Consider the following 25,230-nt stretch of genomic DNA (forward strand, 5'->3'; position numbering starts at 1 on the left):
ACAGCTATTCCAAAAAAGTTACGATGTGTAAAACATGAATAAAAACAGAATGCAGTGATTTACAAATCTTGTCAACCCATATTTTATTCCCAATAGAACATAAACAACATATCAGATGTTTTAACATTTCATGGAAAATATTAACTCATTTTGAATTTGATGGCAGCAACACATCTAAAAAGTTTGAACAGTGTGGTGTTTAGCATTTGTGTAGCATCCCCTCCTCTGCCCAGCTTTACATTGGGGAAGCAGCCGCTCCAATGTAAAGCTGAAATGCTCCTTTTATACAGAGTCATGTTACTAACCTGTTGCCAATTTACCTAATTAGCTGTCAAATGCGCCATTTGTTTAAAATTACGTTTCCAGCCTTGTGTTACATCTGTTCCACTATTTTTCAGATGTGTTGCTTTAATCAAATTAATATTTTCTGTGCAATGGTAAAATGTCAGTTTCAACATCTGATATGTTGTTTATGTTTTATTGTGAATAAAATATGGGTTGATGAGATTTGCAAATCATTGCATTTGGTTTTTATTCCAGTTTTACACATCTTCCCAGCTTGGAACCGTGTGTGTGTGTGTGTGTTTGTGTGTGTGTGTACAGTGTATATGTGTGTGTGGAGAGAGACAGAGAGAGATAGTCAGTGAAATGGTAAATCTGACAAACTGGCAAAATCAAATAGTAGATGTCAGAGGACGATATCTTGGCTGAACCAGTAACCTGAGGTAATGAGTGCTCTCTAGTGGAGAGGAGCAAACACTGCTGTAACACACCATAGGTAACATGTACACAGAGTTGTGCAGCCTCACGAGGTTCTGATTAGTGACATGTCAGAAACACTAGTATATGTGCACTTTACTTTTATTAAAGTACAGTACTGCGATCATGTAAAGCATTGCAAGTAGCTACAGTGGTACTAGAGTGTTATTATCATGAGAAAGGTGTCTGACAGAAATAACTTATAATACTCTTATTTACTGCATTGTTATTTCAACAGGAAAGTGCTGTTTTTTTTTTTTTAGCCAAACAAAAATGTAAGAAAGCACAACAAAACGTATAATTCGTTGTTTATGTTGAAATAAGATATAAGTTTAAAGATCAAGTAATTTGTACAAAAATTACTTCTTTAAAATCAATGTAAGTATGTTGTAAAAATAAAAGTCAAATAATGATGAAAAAATAGAAAATGCTAATTTCAATAGGTTTGGATATGTCATTTGGAAACATCCCTTTATAGTATTTACATTGCAGAGCAGCATTTTATGATGTCTAACTATTTTTGTGGCTTTGCCAAAACTTTTCTTGAAAATATGTAATTAACTTAAGTTAGCTTTGTTCTTGTAGCATTTGATAAAACAGTTCAAGAAGAAAGTGTTGTTCATACGTCTGATAGCTTCATTTAAGGTTTCTCGAGCTAACATCATATTTTGTTAGAGAAGCTACGTTGATCCCTGAAGAGCTTATTTACTGCATTTACCAAAAACATATACATTTGTGAAAGCAGTGAGTTCAAACTGCAAACAGCTGACTACCTGAAAATATTCTAATAAGCATGGGTAAAATATTCATTTGCATCCACAGTGATTCAAGCGTTTGACCTAGTACTTTTTTTTTTGTGCGTGTCAAATTGAAATAGCAACCCGCATGCATGCTGGGTAATACTGAGTCTACATCAGCAGGGCAGTATTAGCAGTTAAAAGACTTGGATCATTGTGTGATCAGATTTTGTAAATCATTTGTTGGATTGTAGAACTGTGATTCCTGTTCTTGAGGAAACAGTATTATGGTGGTCCAGGCTGTAGATGCAATGCATCAGACACACTCTTGCGCTGCAGTCATTTGTGTCTGGATCGCACTTGAAGCAGCGTGGGCGTTTGCTCCATGATCCGCAGTAAGAGATTATCAATGTAGTCCTCCAGGTCTCGAACTTGTGACTTGACCTTTTTCAGCTCTGCCTCGCATTTCTCCAGCTGCGCGCCCTGCCAATCTGAGGCTGCCTGCTGCTTCTGAATGTCCATCTCTTGCTGCAGCAGCAGGGAGATCAGCTCCATGTTGGTCAGGTGCTGGTACTGGGCCAGGTTGTCCACTGTCGCCTCCTACAGGAGACAGTGTTAAAATACAGACAAAATGTCCCAGTTACACATCAACATGTTAAATCACTGGCTTATCATAACTCATGCATTGCTGTGCAAGTCTAGGTGGTTGAACTGGAGCTATTTTACTAATTTTGCTTAAGGATGCAATTTGTTTTTTACTTGATTGCTCAGTTTAGAAAGAAATAGTATATGTTGAATCCTAAGGGAGATCTTCACAATTGTTTTTTTTCCAACCAACAAACACAAAATAAAGATAAAATGATCAAAACCAAAGGAAATCCTGATATTTGAGGACGTTGGAACCATAAAATCTTTGACATGTCTTAAAACAAATAAAGGCTTTATTTTCTTTATAATCTTCTAATTAATTCAGCTGTTATTATTTATTTTGTTGGGTTATTTAATATGTAACAAGCCATCATGTTTTATAAGATCTTCATACACTTTTGCCAAAGTTGTAAATTGTAAAATGGTGTCTAAAGCTCTAAGATAAACGTATTGTGAAATGTAGGCCAGTAAAAATTAGCATAATTGCCTCTCAGTCATAGTGGAGCAGAAAATACTGTTTAGTACAGTGAGTACAGTATGTAAGTAAATGTGTGAAACTGGTTTATAAATGTTACAATTATGGAAATTGTTTGACAGAAATATGTTTTTGCTTTCTGCTGCAACTGGCAACAGAAAATCTTTGCCAAAAATCTGTCTTAATACTACCCTGTCCATTTGATATGAAGCTACGGCCAGTAAACGATCAGCAGATCAGTTGAGAAAAAACAAGTGGCCTGAGCACACTTTGGTTTTAAAAAAAAAAAAAACAGAGGGGTGTAGTACATTTTATTATTTCCAAAATAATTGGAGTACATTTGAGTTTACAACCTTTCAAATGTCCCATCCTGGCACTAAAATAAACAAATTCTAGACGCACGCTTGCTTGTAGGTTGGATTTGTTAATAGAAAGCCAGGTTCACTGCTCTCCCATTTTTCCAGTCTTTGTGCTAAGCTAAGCCAACTGTCTCTTGATGTTTAACACATAGACATGAGACTGATGGCCTCATCTAAGGTCTGTGTCAAACTAATTATTTAACTGAGAAATCTCATTATAATGACGGTGTGAAACTAAAACAGGCATTTTGTTACGTTCACAGTGAGTCACAGGAAACCGTGAAGTCATTGCAGCAGTTCAGAATCTGCAGTGTGTTTCTTAACAGCATGTGCATTGCTGATGTTAGGAAACTAACAGCTTTCTGTGATTTACAGTAGTGTGACATGTATTGTTTTTCTTCTGCTGAGACCCCCACGGTCTTAATGTTAACTTCTGTAAATTAACTGTGATTTTACTGAGTCAAGTTTGTTAATAGTTGAAATCATGAACAAATTGTCCCTTTGTTGACTCCACGTGCTCTTTCAGCCTTTTTATTTTACTTTGAGCCTCTTGTTTATTTTGACACATACAGCATAAAGCTCATGGTATTGTTCATTTCTAATGAGAAATTACGTCTGCACGTGTGTTAGTTGTCAAGATCTATGAAATATTCCACATCTTTCTCATTGTTTAAATTGACAACAACTAATGAACAACTAATCCATTATCTAAATTTTTAAAAATTCTGCCATTTAAAAAAATCCTGCTTCTTCTTGATTTCATCTTTGCACATTTTTTCTAATGCTAAGCAAATGCACCTGTTTACTTTTTCTGTGATGATATAATTTTCTTGGTTCAAACTTCTTGAGGTCAAAATATAATATAACCAAAATGACAAATGAGAAGTTAAAATTTCCAAAACCCTAACACTTCGTAAATTTCCATTGCTATGCTGATGACACCCAGCTATATGTATCTATGGAACCAGATTAAAAAATGTATAAACTTCAAGCATGCCTACAAGGAAGAAAGGCCTGGATATCCAACAATTTCAGACAAAACTGAAGTCATAAAAATCTCAGAAATATTCTAAAACAAATCTCTAGAACAGCATTCTTCCACCTACAGAACATTATCAAAATTAGGAGCATCCTGTCTCAAAGTGACGCTGAAGAATTAGTCCATGCATTTGTTACTTCTAGGTATGACTACTGTAATTATCTGCTTTCAGGATGCCCCAGTAACTAACTAAAAAGCCTGCAATTAAAGCTCTAAATGGTCAAGCTCCATCACATTTGTCCTTTCGGCTTATCCTTTGAGCTCAGGGTCGGATCATTGTCGACATGTTGATTTGGCCAAGTTTCTATGCCGGATGCCCTTCCTGAAGGAACCCTCCCCAATTTCTACCGGTCTTGGGACCAGCACTGCACGCCTGGGGATGGGCTGTTGAAGGTTCAGTGTAGAATGGGAGGCAGAGCCTTTAGCTTTCAAGCTCCTCTCCTGTGGAACCAGCTCCCAGTTCCAATTCAGGAGACAGACACCCTCTCTACTTTTAAGTCTAGGCTCTTCTTTAATAAAGCTTATAGTTAGTTATAGTCTTGCCGCTATAGGCTTAGACTGCTGGGAGACCCACCCCCGATGCACTGAGCTTGTCCCTCTCTCCTCTCAACCACATTTATTTGTCACCACTGTATGACATTAACTTTGTGTCCTTTTTCTCCTGTAGTTGTCTTTCTCCTTCTCTGTCTCCCTTCTCTGTGTCCCTTTCTTTATAGTCTTGACTTTATTGTTTAAAGTACCTTGAGATTTCTTTATTGTGCAGCAGCAGGTGGTGGTCAGAATTATTTGGATAGCTAAACACTATGGAAGGAGAAGGTGACTCTGGTATTAGATCTATTTTAGTTTAGCTGTGGAACATGTTTGTCTTACTAAGTGAGAAAAACATGACTACCCTGAGTATATATCATGTAGCTACAGGGTTGTGAAAAGTTCATAAGAGATTAATCTGGTTTTGTTTCACAGTACCGGAGTCTTCTCAGCTTCAGCTGCAGCCTGGTGTGCGCTGCGTCCAGGATGGATGGTCGACTTGAGCTTCTCCAGAACTGAACGACCCTCCTTCTTCTCTGACTGACTGGAGGTTAATGGCTTCACTAGATGAGGTCTGCAAAGTAAAGAGGTTAGCACTGGCATTTCAATACTGATACACTGGGTGGTTATGGCAAGTTAATCAGTTTGTTCATCAGAATGAACACACACACACTTCCTGAAGGAGCTCAACATATCAAAGCAGGTCACAGGAACAGGGACATTAAAATAGATTCTACTGTTTGTTTAAAAAAAACAATAATGCTGCTCTATCAATCAAATTTCAAAAAGAAATTTGCTAAAATGTAGCTGCAGGGACTCACTGCAGTGGTTTTATTTACAACAACAATAGCAAAGGGGTGTTTACAAAATGAAAGTGGAACAAAAACTACAATTCAAATTAAAACTGCTTTGTGACAGCCAAAACTAAAGGGTTCCTGAGATAACGCTGCTTTTAACGCACAACATTTTTAAAATGCTTTTGTTATTGCTAAATCTAAAAGGGAATAATTAAATGACCCAGCAATGATTTTTAGGTCTTTTGTGACTGTATGAAAGCAGTTATAGTCTAAAGAGGAAAATGTATCTTCTGTATGTGCCAAATATCATTTATGACTATGAGATTTATTTTTACTTTTTCACATACCTAATATACGGGCGTGTCTTTAAATTCATTAGCAGGTGGATAAAATGGCAGCAAAACTAAGTTTAGGCAGACCAACGTGTCAGCAAAACAACAGATTTACAGTAAACAAAAACTGAAAGATGAGATGAACAGAAATATGAATCAAAGCCAAAAAGAGTGCAGCAGTGATCATCCAACCACTTTGGATGAAACAGCAGGACTTAAATGCATTTCAAACAAGCCAGGCCAACAATGGATAAAGCAAACAGAGCCACATCATGAGAAATATCATTCACTGTATGTGTGGTGTAGTGTACTACAACCTGTAAACACCTATATACGTCATATCCTAGGGTTCTCACCTGCTCTCCTGATGGGGCAGGTTGTTAGCTGGCTGTCTCCCCCCAGGCAAAAGTGAGTGCCGTGCATCGACCAGCGGCTGGTCAGAGGTGGAGGTGGTGGAGTAGGAGGAGGAAGAGGTGTAGGGGGCCACAGCCAGAGTAGTGCTGCCTCCAGCACTAGGGCCCATGCTTGAGGGATGTATGGAGGTACAACAGAGAGGGGTGGGGTGGGTGATAGCCTGTGCATCTGCTGACAGAGGGAGTGCGGAGGGGATGGAGGAAGACGAGGACGAGGGCTCGGGCTCATGCAAAGATTGCCCAATCTTTAATGGGGTTCTCGGGTTTGGTGCTACTTTTGCATGGAGGTCTTCAAAACTGATATTGGACAGTTTTCCAGTTTCACAGTTTTCTTTAAAAAGTCTCGTCTTGTCTTGTGAAGATACCTGTGATGTTGGGTTAGACTCGTTGTGATGTGGATGGTTACTTTTGGCGTGTTCATCCAAGGTCAGTAAGGAAGAATGAGCTGATTTAGTGGGCTGATATGACAATGGTCCTTCTCTGACCTCTGAAATGTTCTGAACGAGCGACAACAGCTGTTCAAACTCTTTGTCTCCACTGGCGTTGCGTAGGCTGTTTGGGCTGCTGCTCTGTTGATACAGGCCTTTGGGTCTAAAACGTGCACTAACCACACCAGATAATGACTCCGTCTGGTTAAGCGTAGTAAACTTAGCTTGCCTGTTGCCATTATTATCCAAGTCTAGCTGTGTATTCTTGAAGGCATCATCACTGCTTGTTTTATCATCGCTAGATTCACTTTCAAAATGGACTGAATCAGAGTTTTGGTTTTGTGAGGACAAAGCAGTGATCTCTCTGCTGCTCACATTGCAGTGATCATCTGGTGCCACATTGTTTAGCTCACGTGGACAATCCTGGCACACTGGGGAGACTTTACACAGTTTATTAGATGATGAGTTTATTTCAAATGACGAGTTCAGCTCAGGTATGTAGGTGTCCTTTAAAGTGAACAAATTCAGAGGTGCAGCCACTTCGTGGTAAATGGCTATGTGCGAATCTTCTGGCAGTGGTGGAAACGTTCTACCCAAACTGTTGATGCTTTTCAGGGTATCTGCTATGTCTGATTGGGAGGAACAATCAGAATCAATAAAACTAAAGTCTGAATTATTCACATTCATGTTGAGATCTCCTGAAGTTAGAGAGAAAGACACATTATTGTTGATGCATGTGGTTTCGGGTGGATCAGACGGCTCTGTTGGAGTGGCTGTAATATTTGTTACCGTGGTTTCGTCTGGGTTAGGAGAAGTAGTGGCTGACATGTTCAGGAGATGTGTAACAGATATCTCACCATCAAGAAGCATTTTATGTCCTGAATCCTTGAATGTTGTGTTATTTCCTGAAGTTTTCTCAGCGTTTAATGATAAATTAGGATTTTTAACTTTGGGCTGGCCGTAAGTTCCTCTACACATGCGCCCATACAAGTCTTGCTCAAACAACATCCCTCCCCAGCAGTCGTTGTCATTTTCCAAAGGCTCATATTTGAACTTTTTGAGCTTTTCTTCACACATGAATCCTGGTGACGTAATGTTGGTGCACGGCTGGGAGTGGACACTGATTGAGTCTGAGGTCTCCGTGCTCGTGTGAGGATCTGGAGAGACGCCGTTTCGTTTGCATTCTCCTTCTCTTCCACGCTGTAACGAGGCCACACCAGTCTGTGAGAGCAGGTAGGCTTCTTTATGCACAGCTAGCTCCTGACCTCTGTGCAGCCAGCCATCAGAGGAAATCTCATTCACCGGAGTTCTCAAAAGTCTCCTCGGTGGCAACGGTGGGGGCTCCTCTTCACAGGTTTGCAGCTCTTGTGTGTGATTGTAGGTATTAACTGGACCATAACTGTGTCTGTGGGATGAAGTTGGGCTGGTTCTCTGTTTCTGAGGATGAATCCCTTTAGGTGAGTTAAGCCTGCTGGAGGCAAAGGCATCAAACGAGTCATCCCATTCCCCTGCACTTTCTGACATGGAGCGAGGTGCTGAGTGGTTAGGGGAGTTATGTGTGGCTGCTGCAAATGTAGGGAGAGATACCTGTCTAGCTACAGGTCTGGGGCGCTCTCGCTTTATGGAAGCCATATTTGTAGCAAATGCATCATGAACGGGGCTGGGGGTGCCCGGCTGTGATGGGACAGTGGTGTAATGAAAGGGGGATGAGTCAGAAGAAGAGCAAGGCACAAAAGGAGGAGACCTCTGTGACTCTTCAGCTATGAGCTCCTCAAAGAAAGGGTTGCGTTGCATATGTGGGAGGAAAGGGTTGGATTGGGAGAGGGGGGTTGAGGAGGGAGAGGAAGAAGGGGTGAAGCTAATGCTGTGGTCATCAGGTGACACATGACCAGAGGGGGAGGCAGAGGAGCACTGAGTGGGTACGGGGGAGCGAGTAGGGACGGGAGGGGGTACATCTGAGCTGCTTTCTACCTTAGGAGAAACTTTCAGCCTGTGGAGGAAAATAGGGCACAATAGTAAATGATGTGCCAGGTGACCAGATGGGGAACATCGTTCTTACACAAACAGGAAAACAACCTCAACACTAGCTGATAGTCCACAATGTGGGACATGTTTGCTCAACTAATGTCACTAAACATCACAAGATATAAAACTGGCAAACAGAAAGTATTATGGAAACAATAACACAAATTAAATCAAAAAGAGCAAAGCACATTTGCAAAATAATCAAGCGAAAATAAATAATGCTTTGAAGCCATTCAACACCATGTTCTGCTGGGTGAGCTCAGATCACAATGGAATGATTTTCTCACTTGCTTTTGTTGGTGCACTTTTCTAAACCACAATGACGGTGCATCTTTGACCGAGAAACACAGACACACGCTGCTGAAGAAAATGGTAATGCTGGACTGCTTTTAGCAGGGGAAATGGTATGACATGACGATATAGTGAGGTCGCAAAATGGACAAAACCATGAACTACAGTAAACCAATTTATTTTTCAAATGAGTAGGAGGCAGAGAAAACGGCGAAGTCAGGATTCCCCTGTGCCTGATGTCGTACCTGCTCAAAAAGTCCGTTCAGAGATCCGATATATTAACCTTTTAAGTGACCTGCACTCACCTTGGCTTGATCTGGGCGTCACCAGAGCCAAACCAGCCTCGGAGCCTCCCCTCAGAAGTCGCAGCAGCCTGGCTCAGGTCTGACTTAGCTGGGAGAGAATCACTCCTCCCTCCGGAGAACAAAGTCTTTCTCAGCTTCCTCCCTTTTTCAGGTGAAGCACCAGCGGAGGAAATGATTGCCGTGCCTGGCTGCATGGGGCGATCCCCCACCTGAGTCTGCTGGGTCGGAGAAGATGATGCTTGAGCTTCCATCTCTTCCTCCTTTTCCTCTTTCTTCGTCTTGTCAAAGGACCAGCGCCGGCCATCAGTAAATAAACTTTTGTCCTCGCTCTTCTTTGTGAGGTTCTGCAGGGAACGAGAGAGCGGCGAGCATTTCTCCAGCAGGACCAGCTTGGACTGGAGGGCTCCTGAGCTCTTTGGAGTTGATGGCTCTGAGTCATAGACGTGGCTTCCATTTATACACAAGGAAGACTTGGACTGAGTCATTGTTTGACCCTTAAGAGACTCTGCAGGCAGGTTTGATCGAGGGAAGGATGTAGTGACCTTACTGGCTTCATCGCTAAAGGCTCGTTTATGTGTGAGTACCTTTGTGGTGTGCTGACTGGTGAGCACTGTTGGAAAGAAGGAAGAACACATTTTTTAAAAATTGAAAGTTCCAATTTTACATCTATTTAATTTGAACACAAATCTGATAACTGTATCAAATCTGTGTGCAGAAGCAGAAATTACTATCACTTTTTAACTTTTTACATTAAAGCCTTAACAATATTGATTACACCAGAAAAATACCATTAGTGTGATAATGGATTTTTAGAGCTTTTAAAAGCAAACAGCTTCTTACGTGGCTAAAACGGGCCTGATCAAAGTGGTAGGACGGAAGTACAACAGACCCCAAAGAGCTGAGCCAGGGGTCTGTGAGTTCAACACTGACATCTACTCACATCACATTTATTGCTGTATCCACTGTTAAGATGAAATATTCATTTGTGTGCCCTTTTTGCCTGTATTGATACATCACTGTTGTTATAATTGGTGGAAACTTTTTGCTTATTTTATTTCGATTTTAGATCAGTGTCAGCTGTGAATATAGTTTCGCTCTCATATGCTGTAATGTTGTTTCGAAACTGCTTCCATTAAAAGAACCTCTATAACTGGTCACCCACATACTATTATTAAACTATTATCTAATTTTTTTCAACTCTGCAGCCCTGGGATCAGTATCAGCCTCAAAATCCAGAACTGTGTCTAACCTATAGTGAGTATAATGGCATAGAAGCTTAACCTTAAACTACACGTGCAGCTATAAAACACTGCTTATTTCATGCCTTTAAACATCATTTCAGAGCTCACCTTTTTTAGCTAAGTCTGTCTCTCCATAGAGATTATCCACTCTCACTTTGCTAGTGTAGATGGGGGAGCTGGGGGGGTCTGACATCAGATCCAGACTAGGTGGAGGGCCAGGGTTATCACTGGCCATAGAGGACATGCTACTCTCTGAAGCCAGCGACGAGCACGACCTGGTGTCAGATGACTTGCGCAACCTTCCTCTGAAGAAATCTTTCATCTTGCTCTTCTTGTCTTCCGCCATCTCCACGTCTCGTGACTCCACCGCTTCAACGCCCTCCTCTCCGAACGGCTGCCCCAGGGATCCTGACAGGGCGGCATAGCGGCCTGGCACAATGGCTGAGGAAGACTCCAGGTCCCCCCTCTTCCTCCCCGTGACACGATCCTTGAGTTTGCCAAAAGCAGAGCGAGGCTTGTCCTTAATGGTGAGGTCGAACATACTCGCTGTCATGTTGTTGCGAGTGAACTGTACTGTCACCTGAAGTTCACCACGTTCCTTCTCTTTTCTTCCAGCTTTAGAGTTCAGCTTGAACCATCTGGAAGAGTTAAAGAGTAGAGACAAGATGATATCGCTGCCTATAATAAATACACTACTTTAGCCAGATGTGACAAGTACAGAGATATTTTAGGTTAAAAACAGTGGTTACATGGGTAATGTGGCCATTCATCGGAACAAACAACTAAAAACACTGATTTCCTTTTGGAGATGCCTTCTACACATTACATAATATGGACATGCTGCCAGAGGATTGGACTGGAAATCTTAAACTTTTTTTACAAGCCTCCAAGCAGGAAATCACAACCCCAAATTCTTCAGGGTCCACCCACCTACGCCCAGTGTTTAGGCACTGAATAGGATATGGACAGTATGAAGAGTCAGCCAATACATGGCTGCCTCCTGAATCCTTTGAGTGGACCATAGAAAGTGATCTAGACCCGAAGCTAACAGCAGGAATTCAGAGAGCTACAGTGAGCGTAGAGCGAGAGGAGAGAAGGCGGAGAAGCCACAATGAAAGCCAGATGTGTTGTATTGCTTTCTGCTCTGCGGTGTCGATGTGGAAATGTTTCGAATATCACTGGCGAGTCCTGTTACATCACCTGTGGCACGACAAGAGTCAGAGCCAGAAGGTCAAGATGCACAGTAAAAGCCTTCTAGAAGATTCAGTGCGCTACATGAACTTGGATTGACGTGTTAGAACTTTTAGGTTTGGTGACTCTATGGTGCGTTTGAACTTTTGATTGAATTAGTTTAAACTCTGTCATCACTAAAACGATATCAAACTCCAAACAAACACTTCTTTCTCTGGACTTCAGACTGTTATTACTTCTCCATTCAGCTGAGCCAGTAAAAAGCTTCTCTGAGGGTCAGAGAAAGCCTCTACTGTGTAATAATGTTTCACTGCGGGATTTATATCCAAAACGACTAAAGAGACATTTGGTGAAGTGGTTCTAGATTTACTGTAAATTATTCTCAGTGATGTCATAAATTGATGATTTCACCATTGAATGACATGGTTTGTGTGAGTAAATGTCTTATGTGGAGGATAAACCACACAGTAAAGCCTGAACTACACATTTTCAGTCAGTGCTCAACTACAGTACAGCGAGTATCAACAGTGGGTTCGTATACATGTCTGTGCCCAGGGGCCCATTGGCTCATAATCCGTCCATGCTACGGTATAACATTTATTCATGTTTTAGTTGAGTCAGTACGAGTTCAATAAAAATACACACTACTCAGTGCCAGAAATATCACGACTGTGTAGAAAGACACGTTCAGAGCGGCCAACATGCACAACGATGGTTGCACAATGGAAACTACATCTCATCCTGTTGATTTGCAGTGCATTGTGGGAATCCCTGCGGTAGGAGACTACGGCAGCCTATCAATCCGGACTGTAATGAGCCTTTAATGCATCTAGGGCTCAGGCGATGGTATGTGTCTCAGCCATGTGTCGTTGGTTGATAATTATAGCTCACAATTCAACCGTAACAGCTGCATGAGATGGGCGGGGTGCGCAGAGAAAACTGTCTACACCTTTTCCCTGAACCTTAAAGTTTGCTCGCTGTGGTCTGATAAATCAGTGCTGGGTGAATCTACGTGGTTTGTCATAAAAGCTACATCAACATTCAAACACGACCTACTCGTCTCTTGGACACGTTCCGTGCTGAAATATCTTATCCAGAGGAATGATGGTTTGCCCGAGAAACATGTCCAGTCCGATAAGCACCCGGTGCATGACGGTGAGGACCAGGTCCGCGCTCCCCGGGGGGTACGCGCTGCGACCGCCGTCCTCCAGGATCCCGGGGAGCAGCTCGAAGCAGCACTCCTCGTCCCACTCGGGCACCTCCGCTTTCTCCACCAGGCCGGTGGTGTACTTCTCCTTCCCCACCTGGATGATGGTGTACAGGTAGCGGCTGCCATGCTTGCCTTTGGTTCGCAGCCCTCTTGCGCGGAGGACGGTGACATTCACGTGAGTGGGCACCCACCGCTGATCATCGTCCAGATCTATGAGCGACATCATTTTGCACGACTTCACAGGGGCGCAGTGTCCGTCTTGGCTTAGTCTCACTTAGTCGCTTGTCTCAACAGCTGACTGCGAGATCATCCCTGTTCACGTTGCGCCAGAGTTTCCGTGCTGCGCAAAAATGACCTCTGCAGAATATCTCCAAAGTCCTTCGAGCCCCCGAGGGTTTACCCGAGGTCAGTGTACACACAGCAGACTGGGCATGTGTTTAACGTGAAACGTTGCACGCCATTCCCACATTCAATCAATGCAAAGTCAGTGAGGCGAGCAGCGTGCACAAATCACCCTGCGTCCATGATCCGTACATGTCGCATCAGTTGTTTACTGTCCGGAATCTGCTCGTTGTGTTCACGGCCCGCCCTCCTCGGCAGCAGCAGGCCCGCACACAGTGAGAGAGATGCCGCAGAATTAAAGAGAAACACTCCTCCAGACCTTCATCAGATGCTACTCTGCTGCACTGAGCTGAGAGGACGCGCGTTCACTGTCTTTGTTCAAAAAGGAGAAAAGGATCTGCGAAGTTTCGGGGCGGAACCGTCTGTCAAAGATATTTCCCAGCTCATCCTGCGAATGCTTCGATTTTTGGAACTCCAGTCTTTGCACATTTTAGAGTTTTCTTAACATCTGTAAAAATTCAGCGATGAAAAATAAATCAAAGGGACTGAGCTGTTGAACCAATAAAGTGTTGACAATGAGTAATCAAATCATTCATTTAACAAAATAAAATTCAATAATCGGTTCATTAAAAAGTCTTAACCAAATGCTGATTACTCATTTACAAACCATCATTTTATTGGTGGATGCATTTTGGTGTAACGACCTCCAGCCACAAGCCCTATGGAATAATTTACAGTGGATCCTTGTAGACTGACAGAAGCTTTTGCTCTTGTGCAACATCGTGTTACTCTCATTCATGCAGCTGTAATGCCATCTAGTGGATTTCAATGACTATTGGGAACAAAAAGAATCCCACAAATGAATAACTACAGGCTGACACACCTGAGGTTTTCCAGGTGAGGCTGCTGTGGCCTCGCCCTGTTACAGTATGTCTTGCTGAAGTAACATCAGCCGCCACATGATGCTCTGAGATCTGCCATTGCTGTAACATTGACTCAGTGAAGTGATACATTTGTATTTTTGACATGACATTAACTGAAACTATAAAGGGAAATAAGTGAGAATGGAGGTTGTGCTTGTTCCAGCTGTTTCTTTGGCCCTTTTGTCCCGCAGACAATGTGACGCACCACAGCGGGAGAAGCTGGAATAACATTGAGGAAGACACTGTTGCTTTCAAGTGTCCCAGTACATTAAACCTTGACCAAAGACCAGCATGCACAACACAGGGACCCTGCAACAGAAGGAGATGAATTGATTCATTTTGCATTTTACAATTTAGGGAAGTGCAGTTTCTGTGAATGTTACGGATTGTAACAGCAAGAGGAAGAGTGATCCCTATTTTTTCTTTTTCTTGGCTTTTGTGCCTTTAATTGATTGTGGACAGTGTGTAGAGACAGGGAGCCAGATGAGAGAGAGGTGGACTGGCATGCAACAAAAGTCGACCAGGCCAGGCGAAGGGCAGGAAGCGTAAATATTGAGGTGAAGGTGAAAATCAGGTTGTGACTGGATTAGTCAACCGTGAACATGTTATGTGGAGAACTGCATGGTCCTTTGGCAACACACAAAGCAGGTTTTTAAAGATATAACCTGCTTTGTTGGGTGAAGGTTTGATGAAACAAAAAATTCTTACTTGAAGTTTCTGAACAGTTGAGCCCAGAAACAAGACTCAGTAAAAGCACAATCTCTTTTTATACAGTTCATCTGATATTTGCACCGTTTCTTTGATTTGCGTTTACGTTTGCAAAAGCAAACTTATTGTTTTTTACCAGTGTTTTTAAACATAGAATTTAATAATGAGCTTTATATAATAGGAACATGTTTTGGTTATTCCTTTACTAAAAGATAGATGCATTATTTGACAAAATAGACTGTAGCTACCAAGCAATGCATCCTACAATATTTCCTAAAAAAGGAAACACGGAGACTAATCGACCCAAAAAGTGCTTACAAAAAACCCACTTGATTCCCAGATCACCAGAAATACACATGTTGAGGATACACAAGTGTCAGACGTATAAAATGTGTCCTAAGTAATGCTATTACTGACAAGTTTATAATGATAGATAGATGGATATCATCAATGTAAGTGCTTATTTTATTTCTTATAAATAAAAACCAACAGAAACTATTAGATTTGTAAAAATCTGATGTTTCACAGTGTTGATAACAGCCACTTTTAGGGTAAAGAGTAAATACAAATAAACGCTCACATTCAGAACAGCAACACAACGACAGAATCCAACTGTTTTAAGGTTTCTGCGGCACTTTTCTACTTGGCTTTTTAAAGAGAGGGACATGGTATCTGAAGAACACCTCACACAATAACTGTACTTTATAATACACATTTACACAGCACTGTCGACATGGCAAACCGTCCTAATAACTCTGTTACATTCAGATGTGGAAAACAGTGGCATGAAGTGAAGATAGCAAGTGCCAAAGTAATATAAAACTTAAAAAATGGTTCCGTTCTGCTTCTGGACTCATCACTGTGGGCCAACTGAAAGTGCAAATACTGTAAGTGCTTCCGAAATAACAAGTGCTTGGATAAACATAATTGTCTAGAAGTGATTCTTTTCTGTCCTTATCAAGAAACATCAGCTTTGTAGTTCAAGTTTAAGACAGAAACAACCACACTTTGATTTCTGACAAGTCTGTGGAGGTCTTCTAATGGGTTTAAGGCATTTTTATATGGCAGCTGCCTCACACCAAAATACTCAACACCGTCCATCTCGACACAAAAAGTCTTCTAAGAGTATGACAACGCAACAAAGGCGTATTTGTAAAACATGAGAAATTCTGCTTGGATAGTCAAGAAATTGCAGCTGTGTAAGTCTTTTTGTGGCCGGATGTGTTTACAATTATCTGTAACATATAAAAACTGGACTGCACACAGTTAAATAAACATCTGGTGTTTTATAGTGTTCAACCCTGTTTTAAATTAAAAAGTGTTGTTTAAAAAGAACACACAGCCTTATATCGCAGTCACATTCTGTAATTTAGGAGTTTTGCCTAATTTGCTCTGCAGTGTGACACATGCTTTGTGTTTGTTGCATATGCTGAACCCACTGTTCGAAGTTCAGAAGAGATCAGAACAGATCAGCCCAAGGGAAGCTGCACTAGAGCTTGCTGGAAAGACTTTTTTTTGTAAATGCCCTTTGCTTTTTAAGAATAAACCCTGACATGTCAGAATTTGCGTCAAATAAAGACAAAAGTGTGGATGCAAAGTGTACGACTCATCAAACATAACAAAACATGACTTTCTCTGAGGCACTCCTGTGGACGGGCTGTGAGGAAAGGTGACGCAGGTGATAGAGGCTGGAGTGTCGGATATGGAGATAAATGTCTAACCTGGGCAACGCTGACATAAAAAGCTCGTGACAACTGAAAATGATTAAAATGTGCAACGCACAACCTCCCTGTAGTGACTCCATTTCAAAAACAATTACAGAAAATAAAGATATTCCTTTGAGATAACTTCTTAAACCATCAAATTATAGATAAAGAATCTAATGGAAGACTCAAACCGCCATAATTTAACTGCACCTTAAGAGTCAGGTTTTGACTAAACAAACGTTTAGGTATAAAAATGGCAAAACGCTACAAAACTATTGGAAAAGAGGATTGTATAATCTTCTGGAATGTTTTCTTCACTGCGTAAAGTGACAGGAAAAGGTCAGTGTTTTGGGATATGTTGTTGTACAGCTACATTTCAGGCTTTAACCTCTGCTTAACCTCAGTCTGACTGGCCGTTCTGGCAGCCTTTTAAGTACAGTTCGTCCTGCGACAGATGTCCATCAAAGCCGTCCATATAGAGGCTGCTGGTGCTGCTGCCGCTGCCACTGCTGCCCAGGAACGTGCCAACCGCCCGACCCTGACGAGCGTGACCCACGGCATCGCTGAACACCTTGTTGATCTGCTCCTCCGATGGCATCCACCAGTCTGGGTTTGAGGCACAGTGCATCCGGATGAACTCTGGCATGAAGATTTGACATCGGGAGAGATGTGAATATATTTACTGGGAAAGATTGCAAGCTTTGATCTGTACCAGGGTTCAACAGGGATGAGGTTTTGCACTTTTTCAATGACAAATAACAGTTTACAGTGGAAATGAATTAAATTATGGCACGTGTTAAATGGCGACTTCACCAGTTTTCATCTTGAGTTCTATAGCTTTAGTTTAGGGTGAAATTGTACATTAACATTATGTACTACCCAAACTAGAACCAAAAGAAGAAAGTTCAAAATCAGTGAAGGCATCCTTTAAGCTCTGACAGCATGGGGCATGAGTTCACAGTGACTCTGACCTTTGAACTTTGGCCACCGCAATTTAATCAGCTCATCCCTGAGAGTTCCTGTGATATCCCATATCCAACAATGGGAAGTGGGTGAGGTCACAGTGAGCATGATATTTGAACTCTGACCTCTACAATGTAATGAGTTCTTCTTTAAGACCAAGCGGAAGTTTGTGCCAGATTTGAAAACTTTTTCTTACGGTGATAAAAAGTGTGATAAATAGACAGACGGACAGAAAGACAACCCAGAACTAGTGCTGTAAGAATGATATCTGTCAAAAAAACTACAAAAATGCACTAATAAGATCAATAAAAACATAGCTAAAAGCCACAAAATGCTCACTTAACTCGTGCAGATTGAAATATAAAGTAACTCTTTCAGGACAGTTACCTCTGAGGCAGCTGACTTTGACGGGGTTGAGTGGTCGTCTCTCCAGGCCCGGCTCTCCTGAGTGGACTGAGCGTTTCCTTTTGCCCAGGCCACAGGAGAACTTGAGCTCGTCTGTGGTGAAGACGTAGCGGATCAGGTAGCGCAGTAGCCGCCTGCCATCTTTCTTCGAAGAGTTGACGGCTTCGTCCCACTGCTTGTTAGTGATGAAGAGAGGATAGTTTTCCAGCAGCTGCTTACTGCCCTGCAGGAAGGAGACGGGATGGTATGTTCACTGCACCATGGTTTATCTACCTACTGTAGCTTTTTACTCTGATTTTGAGGTTTGCTTTCTTTCAGTTGACTTTTAACCCTTCAGATGTTGCATACTTGAAGTAATGAAATGGCTAATTGACCACATTCTCTAATGTGGCACAAATTTGTATTGGTCTCACAGGCACATTAAGGCATAGAATACACACAAATACACAAAAATCAATATTGGTCTTTTGGAAATGACAAAATACATAAAGCTTAAATAAAAACACAAACCTCAAATACTGTTTGCCGTTCTTCCTCCTGCACAGAGAGAGTTTCATTTCAGATTTTCACACCACTTAATTGCACAATTACCACCATGGAGAATTTTAATATTTTTACACCTTTAACATATGCTACTGATACCGCAGGCTTTAAATAGTTGTAGAGGAATCTGTTTCCTCACCTCAGTGAGCTGCTCCTCTGGCATCGGCTGAACCAGCTGGTTGTGAAACTCAAGAACAGTCTTGAAGTAGTCAAGAACATTTTGACAGGGAACTGTATAAAAACACACGTTAATGTGAGCAGTAATACAAAGACAGTGTCACAGTTCCCTACAAATCAAGGCAGAACTCGTGTGGTGTAAAATTAAACTAATAATTCATCATTGTTTTCCCCTATTATTTGAGATCCTGTGCTGTTAATGGGCACGTACAAAACTGAGCAGGTTTATTGAAAACTGGGTTAGTGTGACACTGGGGAGCAGAAAAAAATAGATGCTATTAAGCCTGATGTGGTGATGTATTTAGACACACATGAGCCTGAACAACACATCTGGGGGTTTTCTGCATATTCATTGTCACCAATAAACAGTTGAATACAGGTTATAGCTCAGTTATTGTCCAAAAATGATTACAAATCAATGAATCAATTTTACAAACCAGGAAGCACCAGTACTGAGACACAGTCCAATGCATTTGTTCAGCCCTATCTATCTCCTTTTTCAGGCTACATGAATACAAACTGCCGGTGTATAGGTGTATTACAATGTGTGTTACTGTAGTGTTATTAGGACTAGAGGTGTGACGTTTATATGAAAACTTCTCACGCACAGTAGAATCAACAGTTATGGGTTAATGTCTTAAAAAAAAACCTTTGACCAGATTCCAACAGTGGCTAATTTCAGAATGAATTAATTTTGCAAAGAAAAGTAATCTGCAAAGTTTCACTGGTTCCAGATTCACTGTGTGTTTCTTTCACATACAGTAAAACAAATAACTCATTTCACTGTTTTTTGACATTTTGAATGACTAACACACAATCTGCAGACCAATGCATGATGAAAACAACAGTTTTTTAAAATAGGCAGTGTTGAGTTATGATGATCATAAGACCAAAATTAGGTCTATTTGATTTAAACCGTATTTTATAAAATAACATTCAACAGACCAAACTGTGGTGGATGTATGCGTGATTCATCGCCACATAAGGGGACAGCTGGGAGAGGACGGCTCAAGCTAAATGGGTTTTCTTTACGCTGCAATAGCTGTGGAAATTTATGCATTTTACATGATTTTCTAGACAACACAAACAAAACAGATATGAGCTGGTAATGAAAACAATCATGCGTTTCACGAGTACAGTGTTGAAACATAATGGATGTAGATTGTGAGGGGTCTCCAAATAGTTTGATGAGTGGGAAACTGATTTGAATTACATGCGATGGCTTTTGCGGTCAGAAGATCTCAAACAAATTAAAGACTTACGAGACACTTTGTAATCAAAAGAGATTTGTAAATGATATGCTAAGTTTTTCTCTGAATTATTGCCCTCTTGTGTCAGTTCCAACTAAACCAATCACTCCTGTGAAGTCCTGGCTGTCATTACTGCACCTGGGATGTTCTCCAGTTTGTTACGGAGCTCCTCGTTCTCCTGCTGCAGAGACAGCACCTCCTGCTCCAGCTCCAGGCAGCGTGGACAGCAGCTCTCCTCCTCCTCCTCCTCCTCAGGCAGCGTGGATGAGGGGTGTCCGTACGACTCCGATGGGGTCGGTGAGCCCCAGCCTCCCAGGTTGTGTCTAGGAGGGGACACCCCAGAGCCGGGCTCCGCTTTTGGACACTGGTCATCCTCCAGACCTTCAGCCAGCTGCTGCTGCTGCTGCTGCTGCTGCTGCTGCTGCTGAGGGCCTGAGAGGAGATAATTCTGTAGGGAGTCTGTGAAGATGCGGAGAACGACAGAGGTCTGCTGTTGATTTAAATGGCTTTGCTGGGCCTCCTCCTCTGGGTCTGTGGTGGAGGAGCTCTCTTCATGTTTGGACTTCCCCAGTGAGGAGCAGTGAAGCCTCGCAGTGTCCCCCGGCCTGTCTTCCAGCTTGATGTTGGAGGTCAAAGAGGGGGAGGCAGGTTCCAAGAGACGGCCGTTGTTGAGAAGGCTGAGGACTCTGCTGCACTGCTGGGCAAAGGCGTCCAGGATGAGACGGTTCTCTAAAACAGACAAAAAGCCAAGATGTCACAGAGGACAGCGGTGAACAATAACAGGAGTATTTCATCTGTGTCTGCTGTGTTACTGGACCAGGTTCCATTTAGTTGTATAGCTTTTGACTTTATGACTAGATCCTCATCAGCAGGTTAAATGTGTTCAATAGTCAGAAACAGGCATATGAACTAAAAAAGCACAAGACTCCCCCATCCTGTTCAGATCCTGCAGGTTTAGTGCTTTTGGCACTTAGATGGCAAGTACATGGATGGATTTGAATTTTTTGTTCAGTTCAACACAATTATTCCTAAAGGTGGCAAAATGCATAACAATGGATCCGCGCTGTCTTTATTAGTTGTGGTGGTGTATTTTGACCTTGTTACTTTACTGGTCTTGATAACCTGGAGTCACAATAGAAATCTGAAAGCTCCTGCAATAATTAATGGAGCGAGGACGAGGAGCAACCAAAACGTTGCCTACACAAAGTAAATGGAGTTTGCTTTTATTGTGAGATAATGAATACTTAAAAGCAAAAGGAAAGTACTCAAGGAAAGTGCATTAGAATAGTATAAGTACCAACTTGAGCAGATGTACCTCATAATTTTCCTCTGCTGCTGAAACAGCAGTTGCACAGTGATGGAAACGATATGAGGGACTTTTGCCTCTCTCTTTCTTCCTTTGAACCACATCTTGTTGTGGTAAAGCTTTCCACTGTGGCAGCACACAGGAGGCTCCTCTGTTTATTGAAATGTCAGCTTCATTATGCTGATTTATTCAGATGTCAATAAACTATAAATTCTCTGTATCTGCTGTGTCCACACTGAGCACAGTGCCACTGTCCAGAAACACAGCTCAGTGTACAGTGTCCCTGGCAGTCTAGGCACGTCTCAGTGAGATGATCTCACACATACCTCCGTGTAATGATTATGAGTCCACTGGCCTCACACAAACACACAACAAAATGAGGCGGCCACTGCTGTGTTGCCACTCACTCAAACGTGTCTATCAGCCTGGCGCAGATGTGTCGCATTTATTAATATGCGTGCTGTCTCTGTTTACCCATCGAGATGTATCTGATATCATTCGCCTTCGCCCTGCCACCCCCCCAACACACACACACTCACTCCTGTCTTCTCTCACCAGTTCTGTGGCAGTGTGAGCTGAGAGCCTCATAAAATTTCATTAAAAACAACACGCTCGGCAGAGGCAAATTTATGAGCACCATTTATTTTAATCACAACTCTTTGGGAAAGGCTTTTCAATGCAATTTGTGTTATTGTGTGCCGAACTGATTGCAGAGTCCCCGTGTCTCCAGTGCTTCTCTTTATGAGAAGGACATCAAGTTTTTTTTTTTTTTTTTTATGTATTTCTGTCAGCCATGAGAGGGACATTAAGTTTGTCCCATTATGCAGATAAAAGCACTTTGATGTTTGGTTATCAGTATCATGGCGTGTTTAGCTGGGACTGGATTGTACATGTAATATAGGCAGACTCATTAGAGCAGGGGAAATATGGTTTTGTGTGATTATTTCCCCAAGTAAAATCAGGCCCACATGCACACCAGAAAGGATGCAAACAAGAGAAGAAAAAAAGGCTGGCTTCCACAGACTGAAGTGGGGTAAATATATGACACTAATGCACACGTGTCTGTTGACATGTAGGTGAGTTAATAAACATCCACAGTTCAGCCTGAGCTCAGACTTCACGGTTTATCTGTGAGGCAACAATAGCCAGCAGAAAACTGAGCCGCAGTGATGAAGAGATTCCTATCTGATTAGGGGATAAGATGCCTAATGTTTAATTTCATAACTGCACGATTAGGTTCATTGCTTTCATGTTAATGTTGCTTCCAATGGACCCACCCTGCACATGGGGAACGTTTCTTTTCCGAGCCCTCTAATGAACAGCAGCTGAGGAGGGAAAAAATGAGCAGGGAACAATGTGTTTCAACAGGAGACTGTGAGGGCCCTTCATGCACACACACACACATACATACATACATACATGAATGAATGCACACAAGTAAACACACACAGGGACAGACAATTACCCTGTGTCATATTTAGCACATGCACACTGGAGATTCAATCAAGACGCCTCTCATTACACAAGCAACTCAATCATGTAAAGAAATTGAGACAAAAACGTGCAGCTCAGGTGATGTGGAGCAAACAAAAGAGAGGCTGGCTATTAATGACTAATTGTTGTGTCCTCCATTCAAGTTCATTGACTGATGGGACACATCTGGGAGACACAGGCTACAACAAAAACAGGGTAATGAGAAGACCTGGACCAGAAAAGTCTCAGTATCTCAAATCTTCAATAAAGAGAGCGTGTGGGAGCAAAGCTGTACTCACGACCAGGTGTCACTCTCCTCACTTACTGAACAAGTTTGAAGCCCACCTGAGCTGATGCCGTAGGTGCAGTCTGGAGAGAACCTGAGCTCCGCGCCGCCGCCGCGCCGCTGCTGGGCATCAGCAGAAGCTGCTGAGGTGGAAGTCGGGACCCTGCTGCTGGGCCTGCTCTCACATGGGAAACGATGCTGCTGCTGCTGCTGCTGCGTCGGGTGATGCTGCTGGCTGTTGCTGATAGCGACGCTGGTTTGGTGGAGCTGCTGCAGACGCTGGTGATGCTGTTGGTGGTTGTGCGGCTGGAAATGATGAGGCTGCTCCGGGTGAAAAGTGAAGTGATGCCCGTCGCCAAACAGAGGCACCTCGACCACCGCGGACCTGTCAAAGCGCGACTTGCCCGCAGAGCGCTTGCTCTGGAAGGTTTTCAGTGTGCTGTACGGGCTCCGTTGTTGTCGGCACATCTTCGGGGCGCAGGGCCCTTCGTCTGCGGGCTGCATCTCTCCTTCCATCCCGGCCAGGTGTCAGCGCGGCGGATGGCTGCGGGTGGGTATTGTGGCGTGCTGGTGTGACAGGCAGCTGATGAGCGGGAAGATCAGATCCGTCACTGTCTGGCTCGGTTTCCCTCATACACTGTGTGAAGGGTGGGCCAGGTTACTGACAAGCCGCCGCTCCAATCCCCAGTCGGCAGCGCCGCCACCGAGACTCCTCCAGAGGGAAATACAGGCGGGACTTGTGCGCCGCTGCCTGCCTCCTTTGTAGCCCACATCCACTCAGAGAACAACGGGGCGCTACTACAAATGTACAATGTGGAAATAGAAAAAAAAAGAAAAAAGAAAAAAGAAAAGAACACGCAGAAGTAACGCTACAAATGAAAAGGCAGAGGCCATTTTGGTACTGAGCTCAAATGATGAATAGAGCGACATATTACCAGCAAAACACTACGGGAGCATAAACAGAGGAAGTAATTCAGTAATTTAAATTTGACATGTGTAAACACCCTTTTGTGACATAATTATTATAGACCTCAGAAACCAGCCTGTAGGATTAAATAAACCGACACTATCCTCTTGATTAGACTTTCACAAACCCGCCGGTGAATATTCACTGTTCGGTGGCAGTGGTCGCGTCATCTTTTTTTTAACAAAAAGGCTTCAAGAACTTCAAGTCCAGTCTCCATTGAACACAACATAACCTTTTATTATAATTTGAATTTTAATCAAATGAGTCGATAACTAGTCCGTGTACAGGTCTAATAAGACTTTACCTTTGACCCGAAACCCTGTAGGAATAAAAGTTTTTGGCGCCACATGGGGGCGCCACACGTATAGGGTACTAACAGGAGGTTTCAATCCACCGAGGAATGGAAAGACCTGTTTTGTATTAACATAAATGTTTTTTCTCTCCCTTTCACCAAGTCAGACAGGTTGGTGGTTTTTTGCTGAGATTTAGCATGGGGGCTTCAGGCCAGGACAACAGTCTGAATATGTAGAAATAGTAATGTGGTCCAACAAAAACCTTTAAATTGTGATTGGTGTGATTTGGATGCAGCATCGGTCAAAGGGTTTGTTATAATTTAAATCCTTTGTAAACTCTGATGAACACTTTGGTTTTCTTTGCCATGAGTCTCTTGACAGACCAGACTAAACGAGCCAGAGCCACCTCAGAAAGCCGGGTTTCATCTTTCTTTGGCCAGAGCGGAGTAAAAATGCTGAAATGCAGAGTAGCACAAAGTCATTCAGCCAAAGCAGCTGGTGTTTACATTTAGTACATTTAACAATAAGTGAAACAAAATGCAGGTGCTGGGAAAGTTAGATATATGTGAAATGTTATTTATTTTTGTATCTCATATTTGCACAGTTTCTTTGAGGTTCACGTTTTTGAGAGGCACAACATTCATATTCAGTAATATTAATAGTACAGTTGATATTTGTCATAAATAAAGAAGTTGTGGCAGTCAGGATTGATGTTAACCAAGATTAAGGGTAAAATAATCGTAGGATTAACTTTGATGTATTCACTTTTAAATGTTTCAGCCTCAAAATGTATCACGCCTGTGTCTCCTGAACAATGGAAACAGAAACCGCAGGCTCATTAACACCATCCATGCGGGTCTTTGGGCACCTTCACGCTTGTAGGAATTTTTGGCATCACAGCGCCTCGTGTGAACGCGCACGTCTTGCTAATGAGGGATACGTGCGCGCGTACCCAGAGGCAACAAAAGCAGCAAAGGTCTAGTGAGGTGGGTACACAGCTTCCATCTGCACGGACATCAACAAACCGGGCGAACAACAGGAGGAAAAGTCGGAGGAAGCTGTTGTTTCTCCCAGTTTGGATGAGAAATTACTTCAATAGCGATGTTTTAA

General features: G+C 42.4%; 2 protein-coding genes across 2 annotated transcripts; both read right to left on the reverse strand.

The window, feature by feature from the left end:
- Positions 1-66: 66 nt before the first annotated feature.
- On the reverse strand, positions 67-13,503 carry rab11fip5b (RAB11 family interacting protein 5b (class I)). The gene is made up of 6 exons (XM_067518831.1): positions 12,625-13,503; positions 10,486-11,015; positions 9,137-9,746; positions 6,031-8,505; positions 4,984-5,119; positions 67-2,096 (listed from the first exon to the last, which is right to left on the reverse strand). Exons 1-6 carry the CDS (start codon positions 13,002-13,004, stop codon positions 1,836-1,838), a joined length of 4,392 nt encoding a protein of 1,463 aa, XP_067374932.1. The 5' UTR covers positions 13,005-13,503; the 3' UTR covers positions 67-1,835.
- Positions 13,504-15,195: 1,692 nt separating this feature from the next.
- On the reverse strand, positions 15,196-24,867 carry LOC137134230 (BEN domain-containing protein 4). The gene is made up of 6 exons (XM_067518839.1): positions 22,920-24,867; positions 19,934-20,524; positions 18,508-18,599; positions 18,336-18,362; positions 17,808-18,048; positions 15,196-17,096 (listed from the first exon to the last, which is right to left on the reverse strand). Exons 1-6 carry the CDS (start codon positions 23,374-23,376, stop codon positions 16,858-16,860), a joined length of 1,647 nt encoding a protein of 548 aa, XP_067374940.1. The 5' UTR covers positions 23,377-24,867; the 3' UTR covers positions 15,196-16,857.
- Positions 24,868-25,230: the final 363 nt, after the last annotated feature.

The sequence above is a fragment of the Channa argus genome, chromosome 10 (assembly GCF_033026475.1).
Source record: "Channa argus isolate prfri chromosome 10, Channa argus male v1.0, whole genome shotgun sequence".
Taxonomy (NCBI): Eukaryota; Metazoa; Chordata; class Actinopteri; order Anabantiformes; family Channidae; genus Channa; species Channa argus.

Bases quoted from the DNA above. Each gene is read 5' to 3' on its own strand.
- LOC137134230 (XM_067518839.1), bottom strand. From the start codon at position 23,376: ATGGAAGGAGAGATGCAGCCCGCAGACGAAGGGCCCTGCGCCCCGAAG. The intron at 18,363-18,507 runs GTGAGGAAACAG...CTCTCTGTGCAG, and splicing joins CAGAGGAGCAGCTCACTGAG to GAGGAAGAACGGCAAACAGT. The intron at 18,049-18,335 runs GTTTGTGTTTTT...TCCTTCCTGCAG, and splicing joins AACGGCAAACAGTATTTGAG to GGCAGTAAGCAGCTGCTGGA.
- rab11fip5b (XM_067518831.1), bottom strand. From the start codon at position 13,004: ATGATGTCGCTCATAGATCTGGACGATGATCAGCGGTGGGTGCCCACT. The intron at 11,016-12,624 runs GTAGGTCGTGTT...TAACTCTTCCAG, and splicing joins GGAACGTGTCCAAGAGACGA to ATGGTTCAAGCTGAACTCTA. The intron at 5,120-6,030 runs GTGAGAACCCTA...TTTACTTTGCAG, and splicing joins CTGCCCCATCAGGAGAGCAG to ACCTCATCTAGTGAAGCCAT.